Below are 9,662 nucleotides of genomic sequence, written 5' to 3' on the forward strand. Positions count from 1 at the left end.
TTTTTGAGATGGAGTTTTGCTCTTGTTGCCCAGACTGGAGTGCAATGGCGCGATCTCACCTCATCGCAACCTCCGCCTCCCAGGTTCAAGCGATTCTTCTGCCTTAGCCTCCCAGGTAACTGGGATTACAGGCATGCACCACCATACCTGGCTAATTTTGCATTTTTAGTAGAGACGGGGTTTCTCCATGTTGACCAGGCAGGTCTTGAACTCCTGACCTCAGGTGATCTGCTCACTTCGGCCTCCCAAAGTGCTGGGATTACAAGAGTGAGCCAGCATGCCCGGCCAGTTAATTTTTTTAAAAGAAGCTGCTTATAGCCGGGTGCAGTGGCTCACACCTGTAATCCTAGCACTTTGGGAGGCCGAGGCGGATGGATTGCCTGAGCTCAGAAGTTTGAGAGCAGCCTGGTCAACACAGTAAAACCCCGTCTCTACTAAAATACAAAACAAAAAAGAAAATTAGCCAGGCGTGGTGGGGTGCACTTATAATCCCAGCTACTCCAGAGGCTGAGGCAGGAGAATCGCTTGAACCCAAGAGGTGGAGGTTGCAGTGAGCCGAGATCACACCATTGCACTCCAGCCTGGGTGAGAGAGTGAGACTCCATCTCAAAAAACAAGCTGCTTGCTAACATGCTGCTGGTACTTCCCAAGTATTTGAAACTTCTGGGAGAAAATTCACATGGATGCAACTGAGCCTTATGCAGCAGGGCTATGGTAGCATGGCCATGGCAGTAGAAATGAGTGTTGAGCTGTGTCCCAGGAAGGAGAGTTGGTGCCTTGTTTGTTTGCCAATTTTAGGAAACAGTGATAAAGAATGTCCAACACTACTGTGAAGCTGGCTTGCTTCTTTTCAAATTTTAATTCATATTGTGAAAAATACATGGAAACATATTTTCTGTCTGTGGAAGCCTCTGAAAGAGCATTTGTGCGTAGCAAAGCAGCTTCTGGAACCTTCTCCCCACTGCGTTTTGGCAGGAGATGAGGGGGATGTTGGGCTGTGGATCCACCCCTGGTGGATTCTCACAGGAAAGGTGAAAAGTATGCCACAGCAATGGGAAAAAGTAAATCCAGGAAGTGTTCACATGACTATAAAAGGAGTTATGTATATTTCCTGGGGAGATTCTTTGCTCTTTCACAGAGCAGGCTGTGCAGCCTGGTGGAGTCGGGGAGAGGTGGTCCATCCATGGGGGGTGACCAGAGTTAGGGAGGCCCCTTTGCGCGTGCAGGCACAGAGGGGATTCGCTGATTGTCCTGGCTCCGCACAGCCTGGGGCCAGGTCAGTACAACTGTGGGGAGGGACATGGAGGGCTCGGGGAGTGCATGTTTGCAGGGAGTGGGCAGCAGCTCAGGTCACCTGCAGCATTCAGACCCAGAAGAGAAGCCGAGTCCTGAGGATGGCAATTGGACCCAAGGACACAGGCAGGGACAGAGCTCCTTCCACTGAGCCAGCTGTTAGGGGCTTGTGTTCTCGGCCAGGGTTGTCTTTGATATGTGCTGTGTATGCTGCAGGCTGGGCTTGGGGGCCACTGGGTGGCCTGGGAGGCTACCAGTGTGGCATTTGGCCCCACCCCATCCCTGCCTCTCTTCTTACTTACATCCTCCTCTTTTTATTGCTTCTCCCCAACCTCTTTCTCTCTTTCTTTTGTGTTTATTCATTCATTCTCCCTAACATGTGCTTGCAGAGTCTTCTGGGATACCCAGGGATATCACTGGCATGTTTACTAAAGGCACTGCTGATCCCCAGATGGGCCCTTTGCGAAATGACCACTGAAGGAGTGGAGGGAGGAGTCCTTGCTTTCTCAGTTTATGAAGACAGCAGTTACTGGTTTGAGACTTTGAAGACAGGATGGCTTGAGTTTTATGAATAAACATCATTATCTCATTGGTGTATTTTAGGGGGTGATATTTTTCTATCCTTGAAACTTGGATATCTAGATGACAATTTTGATCTGGTTTTACTGGGATAAAAAGCAGTTTTAGTACATCAAGTCATCTTAACTGTCCATTGAGATGGGACTCCTGTAAAATCACTTTGTACCTGGAGATAGCAATCCAAGTGTTCTGGCCGGGCGCAGTGGCTCACGCATGTAATCCCGGCACTTTGGGAGGCCAAGGTGGGCGGATCACAAGGTCAGGAGTTCGAGACCAGCATGGCCAATATGGTAAACCCTGTCTCTAATAAAAATACAAAGAAGTAGCTGGGTGTGGTGGTGCACGCCTATAATCCCAGCTACTTGGGAGGCTGAGGCAGTAGAATCACTTGAACTTGGGAGGTGGAGGTTGTGGTGAGCCGAGATCGTACCACTGGATTTCAGTGTGGGCGACAGAGCAAGACTCCGTCAAAGAAAGAGAGAGAGAGACCCAAATGTTCTGTGATTATCCTCTGAAAACCGTGGTGCTTAAAAAATTATGACAAGCATGTTCTGCCTTGAAGAAGAACAGTGATAGTGGCAGTCCTTAGCCCAACACGTTGTAGTTGATAACCAGGTACGTCTTCGTTGGCTTATTGGAATCTTACCAATAATAAACCAGTATTTGGGTAGTCTTACCCTGCGATAGATGGGGAATGCCAGGCCAAGAGGTTAAGTAGGAACGGAGAGGCATGGGAACTCAGGGCTTCCTCCGTCCAGGGCAGCACCCTTCACCAGGCATCTCCTGTGTCCAGCTCTGAATAAGACATAGGTCCTTGCTGTCCCTTGTTCTTCCTTCTAGAACAGCAGGTGGTAGTCCAGCAGCTCAGATACCCTCAGTTTCAGCAAGATTTTGGGGTTTACTGATGTTAGGTGAAGGAAAGGGTTCTCAGTGAAAACACTTTCCTTTAAAAACAGGAAATCATACATCGTAACTCCTCCTTTGCCGGGAGAGAGATTTTTTCTGCAAATACCTTGCTTATCTCCCCCCTACCCCCCATGCAGTCTTAGAGCATTCCACTGCGTGACACAGGGACATGGTTGCACCTTATCTGAGGGTCAGGATGGAGCAGATTGGTGTGTGGGTCCCAGGTGCCTCCCCTATAAGGGAGGGAAGCTTTGTTGCTTCTGCTCAGCGGCTGCCCTGGTGACCAGTTCTGGCTGAGAGGAAAGTACATTCCATAACATTCCTGGTGACTTGCTGATCATGTGACATTGTCATAATAGACATTGATCATTTTATGACCCAGACTAATCCAATGTCAATTCATTCTAACACGGTGGGTGCTGTTTCAGCAATGAGTTGTTGGAGACCTGGGACTCAAAGGACATCTGGTCCTTGCCTTAGCCAACTGTCAAAGGGGTTGGACCAACAGTGTTTGGGGCCCCTTCAGTTCTCATGTGGAGTGAATCTGTGACTCTAGGATGTTGGGAGTGGGAGATGGGCTGAGATTTGGGGCCAGACTGAATCCCTGCCCTCTTCTCCTTCTCATATTTCTCTTCCTTTCTTTTTTCTGTTTGGTCTCCATAGTTGAAAGTATTTCTATTAGTCACTCAATTCAGCTGCATTTTGACTTAAGCAGCCTTGAGAGACCTGCTCTAAGAGCCTTCAAACTAAGTTCCCAGCATCTTTTAAACTTTGCTTTGTCCTTCACTTCTCAGCTCAAATGCCTGTTCTTGAGAGAAGTCTCTCTGATCATCTTATACAACAGGGATTGAAACACATTTTGTAAGGGCAAGACGGCAAACATTATAGGGCTTGCAGATCACAGGGTCTCTGTTGTAACGACTGAACTCTGCCCTTGTAACACACAAAAGCAGCGCCAGACAGTAAGGTATGGGCATGGCCGTGTTCCAATAAAGCTTTGTTTACAAAAACAAGCTGTGGCTGGCTTGGCCCGCGGGCCATCACCTGCCACCTCCTGCCAAGGGACCAGCCCTCCCCTGCCACTGCTGTGTGCACGTGCCTGTATCTTGCTGTGTCCTTCTTCCTAACACTTAAGCAAGAACACTGTATTTTTTATAGATTTTGTATCTGTTGTCTGTCATTGCCACCATAATGGACGATCCACAAGTGCAGGGTCATCTTGCTGTGGAGCTTCCAAAATAGGCTTGGTGTGTAGTAGGTGTGCAGTACATAATTGTTGAGTGAGAAAACAAATGTTAGACCCATAACCTGCCTGTCAGCAGGGCTTTCCTTGCTTGCTTTGGGGTGCGTTTGTCCATGTTACGTTTAGCTTCTGTTTTCCTCCTTTTGTTGTGATTCTTTGTGGTCACGTGCTAGTTGGCATCTGGGGCTTGGCCTGCATGCCTCTGGTGATGCCCCTTTGGAAGCCCCGGGCCTCCCGTGTGCTGTCGATGGTGGTGGTGAGGGGATTATTTCTTTTTTTTTTTTTTTTTTTTTTTTTGAGACGGAGTCTCGCTCTGTCACCCGGGCTGGAGTGCAGTGGCTGGATCTCAGCTCACTGCAAGCTCCGCCTCCCGGGTTTATGCCATTCTTCTGCCTTAGCCTCCCAAGTAGCTGGGACTACAGGCGCCTGCCACCTCGCCCAGCTAGTTTTTTGTATTTTTTAGTAGAGATGGGGTTTCACAGTGTTGGCCAGGATGGCCTCGATCTCCTGACCTCGTGATCCGCCTGTCTCGGCCTCCCAAAGTGCTGGGATTACAGGCTTGAGCCACCGCACCCGGCCGCTGAGGGGATTTCTTGTCCTTGATGCATGTGGCCCTTTCACAGTGGGACTGAAACACAGATTGACTTGATTTCAGTCTCCTGTGGGAGGTTTGTCCTTTGGAGGGGTGTCGAGGCAGAACAGTTGCCTTTGATCCTGCCCTGATTTGGTACTGTCTCAGTGCTGGAGAGCTTTGCATTTTCCAGGCCTGGAGCTCTGGGTCCCATTCACACTTCGCACTGGAGGGATGAAAGCCCGCTTCTTGGGCCCTTGTGGCCGCTCCAGCCGGCAGCTCCAGCTGCTGTTACTAATAAACGCCAGTGGTTTCCCCTCAGCTCCAGTGGAGAGGTTGTGTGGGTTGGATCCTTGTGGGTTCCATCCTGTGCTGCATACCTGGGGACTGTGACCTGGTTCGACATGGCCATGTGTATGCCAAGCAGGATGGGGCTGGTGGCGGGAAGCACGGAGAACCATGAGACCCACGCCTTTTCTCTAGGGTCTTGGTGTCTCCTCGGGGAGATGGGATGCATTCATGAGAATGTGATGCATCCCATGAGCTGGTGAAGTGGGCAGATGTACGGTGGAGGGGGAGGGAGCCACTGCACTTCCGCCCAGGGTGACTGATGCAAGGTGACCCCCAGCCCAGAGGGCCCTACTTGATTTGGGCCTTGGAGGGTGGATGACAGGGAAGAGAGGGAGGAAGGACTGTCCCTACAGGAGAAGCCTGGGACGTGTGTGGTGGGAGTTGGTGAGCAGGGTGGGATAAACTTTGTCGTGGGGAGTGGGGGGCACACAGCACCCAGCAGCTTCATTTCAGGACCCCTGTAAGTGCAGTGGAGACCGCCTTGCAGCTGTCTGGGCATTTTGCTCTTTTTGTTTCTGGTGTTAAGGCCTCCAGGCTTTTATCATTTTGAGGAAAACAGCAGGTCTCAGCTCACCCAGCACAGAATTAGTTAAGTCTCTAAACCCGCAAAGTACTGATCTGAACCTGAGAGCTTATGAAAACTCTGGGTGGCAAAAAATCTTGTAGGGGATCCCTTAGTTTTCCTTGAGTATGAGACATTTCATTTGAAGAAGCTTGGCCTTAGGGCAACGTACCAAGTCTAGCACAAGTAATTAAGAGTGTATGTGTGTGTGATGCACAGTCACATTTAACGTACAAATGTGAAAAACTTGGCATTCTTACAAATAAAACATACCCCAATGACAGATTTTTGCAGGTATTATGGTGCAAGCACACTTTGGCAATCAATTTAAACATTTTCTTATGGAATATCCTTCCATGCTATGGTTTGGTTTGTTTCTAAAGCCCTGTAGGATGTGGAAACAAAGTCAGGACAGATTTGCTGGGGGTATCATACCTCTGGTTGCTGTTCCAGATACTTCCTGACTTCCTGGGGCTTGGGGAGAGGTGGATGCCTGCTGGGGCCATTTGCAAAGCAAGAACAGCTTCTCCTGGGAATAAGCAGCCTCCACTGACCTTTGTTGGACGTTCTCTCCTCTCCCTCCTTCCCATCTGTCTCCATCTTCTCTCTCCCACCTTTCTGCAGAGCCACCAACCAAATACCAAATCTCTCAACCAGAAGTGTACGTGGCTGCACCAGGGGAGTCGCTAGAGGTGCGCTGCCTGTTGAAAGATGCCGCCGTGATCAGTTGGACTAAGGATGGGGTGCACTTGGGGCCCAACAATAGGACAGTGCTTATTGGGGAGTACTTGCAGATAAAGGGCGCCACGCCTAGAGACTCCGGCCTCTATGCTTGTACTGCCACTAGGACTGTAGACAGTGAAACTTGGTACTTCATGGTGAATGTCACAGGTGAGTTGGCCCGTGAGCACTACGCTCTCTCTTCTCTGTAGCCATTATGTGATTTACATTTTTTTGGCCAAGTGCAAAGGTAGCGAGATCTCTAATTGGATGCCAGGCACACAGCTTCATAGTTTTTGAAATTCTTCGTTGGGACCTGGTGCACCAGAAAGGCCAATCATTAAGAATGACAGAATTCTTGTGCACAAAGTAACATTTTTCTTAAGATAGTACGCTTTTATTTAAGGAAACACATGCTTTTTTCTTTCTTTTTTTGGTACCACTGACATCTTTGGCATTTAGAATATAGGACTGAAATTTGGATACTCAAGATTTCTGATTCGTTTATTGAAGTTTGAGTTTCTCTCCTTGATTTCATTCTGTGCAGTGAGCAGGACAGAACAGGCCCCCTTTGTGGCTGAGTTTAAAGTTCTGCTTTCAGAATGTTAGTTGACGATGAGAAGGGCCACACAGGTACTAAGTTTTGTCAGGGATCAATTTCTTTCTTGAAGGGGACCCGCATACTGAAAGGTTAGTGTTGGAAAAAGAGTCTTTGGGTACTACACAATTGGTAAATTTGTCAGGGGCTTGAATACTGTTTGAAGCTTGAAATCCAATTCTCGTATATCCAATTTTATAACCTGTTTAAATAGCGTGTAAACAGAAAACATTGAGAATCATAACATAGACCAACTGTCATCATGGAGGGAAAATTTAAGCCATTAAAACTATCTTAACTAAACACAATCCCAGGCTCTTTGCGAGGGTTCCTGGGTTGTTGACTTTGCTATGGAGAAGGTCTCAGTTGTAGATAATTGTAACTTCTTTGCTTTGCAAAAAAACACATCCATGGAATATGTTCTTTTGCATACAGATGCCATCTCATCTGGGGATGATGAGGATGACACCGATGGTGCGGAAGATTTTGTCAGTGAGAACGGTAACAACAAGAGTAAGTAGCCGCCCGGCTCCGATGGTCCCCGAGAGAGGAGCATGGAGGGAAGTCCTGCCTGTCACCTGTCTTCTTGTCGACTCTTCCGCGCCATGCTGTGTCCCGCGGCCCTTGCCTTTCCCCACTGTGTCTACTTTCCTGACTTTCAAACCTGAGAATAAACCACTGTTGCTGCACAGCCTTCTCTATTGTTTGTCCTTTCTTCTCGTGTCACTGGTCATTCGTTTTTCAAAGCAGTTACTACTTCTCTTTCCTTGATTTTTCCTTTTCCCTTTGGCTTCTCCCTATTCAGAGACATAAAAATAGTAGAACCACGTAACATCTTGGTTTTCCCTGTAATCATTGATCGTGCTTGGTTGAATCCAGTGGTGCGTGACTGGGGCGATGGCCTATTTTTGCTCTCCCGGCACAATGGGCAGTATTTGGTTGTCACAACAGAGGGTGGGGGTGCTGGTGGCCTTTAGTTGGGGAGGGGCCAGGGATGCAGAGCACAGCCCCGTAACAAAGAATTATCTGGTCCAAGATGTCAGTTGTCCCTAGGACGAGAAACCCCGGCCTCCTACAACACACACCTCATGCTGAGTGGAAATGAAGGGCGTGTGCCTTACTTTGCAGACCACAATTGAAAAGGGACCCAAAGGTGGTTTGCTTAATGAGGGCCGTGAACACTGAGCGCTAACACGAGAGAGGCCATTTACTTGCGAGGAAGAACACGGCATAGCCTCCTGGAGCTGGGCAACCTGGATTTGAATCTTTCTCCACAACTTCTGAGTTGCTCATTTCACTTCTGTGCCTTAGTTTCTTTAACTATAAAGTGGGGAGTAATGATAATAATAATAATACCTTCTGGGATTGTTATGAGGATTACATGAGTTCCTAGTTGTATAGTGCTCAGAAGAGTCAGTGCTTGCAAATGTTTATTCAATAAAGACGATAGAATATAGCATTACTAGCATTTTCCAATGACTTGGCTGGAATGTTCCTAAAGTGTTTGTACATAGGGTATTGGGGTTCTCTGCTTACATGGTATATTCTACATTTTTCTTAAAAGGATTTCAGTCAATTTAGTACATTTAAACAAGGCCTAAGTAATATATACCACACCCGGCTAGCTTATCTATTTTTTTTTTCCCCCGAGATGCCATCTTGCTCTGTCACCCAGGCTGGAGTGCAGTGGTGTGATCTCAGCTCGCTGCAACCTCCATCTCCTGGGTTCAAGCAATTCTCCTGCCTTAGCCTCCTGAATAACTAGGACTACAGGGGCCTGCCACCACACCTGGCTAATTTTTGTGTTTTTAGTAGAGATGGAGTTTCACCATGTTGGTCAGGCTGGTCTTGAACTCTTGACCTCGTGATTCACCCGCCTCGGCCTCCAAAAGTGCTGGTATTACAGGCGTGAGCCACCGTGCCTGGCCTAATTTATGTATTTTTAGTAGAGACAGAGGTCTGCCATGTTGGCCAGGCTGGTCTTGAACTCCTGACCTCAAGTGATCTACCCACCTTGGCCTCCTGAAGTGCTGGGATTACAGGTGTGAGCCACTGCACCTGGCAATACTTTATTTTTTAGAGCACTTTTAGGTTCACAGCAAAATAATGAGGAAGGAACAAAGATTTCCCATATAATCTTCTCCAACACATGCATAGCCTGTCCTGTTATCAACATCCCCACCGGAATGGTACATCTATTCTGGCTGATGAACCTACACTGCCATCATTATCACCCAAAGTCTGTGGTTGACTTTAGGGTGTGTAATCATACAGTGTGTAGCCTTTACAGATTGGCTTCTTTGACTTAGTAAGATGCATTTAAGTTTCCCTCATGTTTTTTCATGGCTTGATGAGTCATTTGTTTGTAGCACTGAGTATTCCATTGTTTGCAAGTATCAAAGTTTATCCATTTACCTACTAAAGGATATCTCAGCCGGGCACTGTTGCTCATGCCTATAATTCCAGCACTTTGTGAGGCTGAGCAGGTGGATCACTTGAGAACAAGAGTTCGAGACCAGCCTGGCCAACATGGCGAAATCCCTGTCTCTGCTAAAAATACGTAAGTTAGCCAGGTGTAGTGGTGCACGCCTGTAATCCCAGCTACTCAGGAGGCTGAGGCATGAGAATCACTTGAACCCAGGAGGCGGAGGTTGCAGTGAGATGCAGTGAGACTCCATCTCTACTAAAAATACAAAAAATTAGCCAGGCATGGTGGAGCACACCTGTAATCCCAGCTACTCGGGAGTCTGAGGAAGGAAAATTACTTGAACCCAGGAGGTGGAGCTTGCAGTGAGTTGAAATTGTACTGCTGTACTCCAGCCTGGGTGACACACCAAGA

General features: G+C 47.9%; 1 protein-coding gene across 3 annotated transcripts in view; it reads left to right on the plus strand.

Moving 5' to 3' along the window:
• The window catches only part of FGFR2 (fibroblast growth factor receptor 2), a 119,861-nt gene that overhangs the window by 26,344 nt on the left and 83,855 nt on the right, over positions 1-9,662 (plus strand). For 2 of the 3 annotated variants that reach the window (XM_011930251.1, XM_011930250.1), the window contains exons 3-4: positions 6,130-6,396; positions 7,259-7,336. The exons of the other annotated variant lie outside the window; for it this stretch is intronic. In XM_011930251.1, the coding sequence (XP_011785641.1) occupies positions 6,130-6,396; positions 7,259-7,336 (345 nt within the window). The remainder of the gene's footprint in view (positions 1-6,129; positions 6,397-7,258; positions 7,337-9,662) is intronic. 3 annotated transcript variants of the gene reach the window in all.

The sequence above is a fragment of the Colobus angolensis genome, unplaced genomic scaffold, assembly GCF_000951035.1.
Source record: "Colobus angolensis palliatus isolate OR3802 unplaced genomic scaffold, Cang.pa_1.0 Scaffold85, whole genome shotgun sequence".
In the NCBI taxonomy this organism is placed as follows: Eukaryota; Metazoa; Chordata; class Mammalia; order Primates; family Cercopithecidae; genus Colobus; species Colobus angolensis.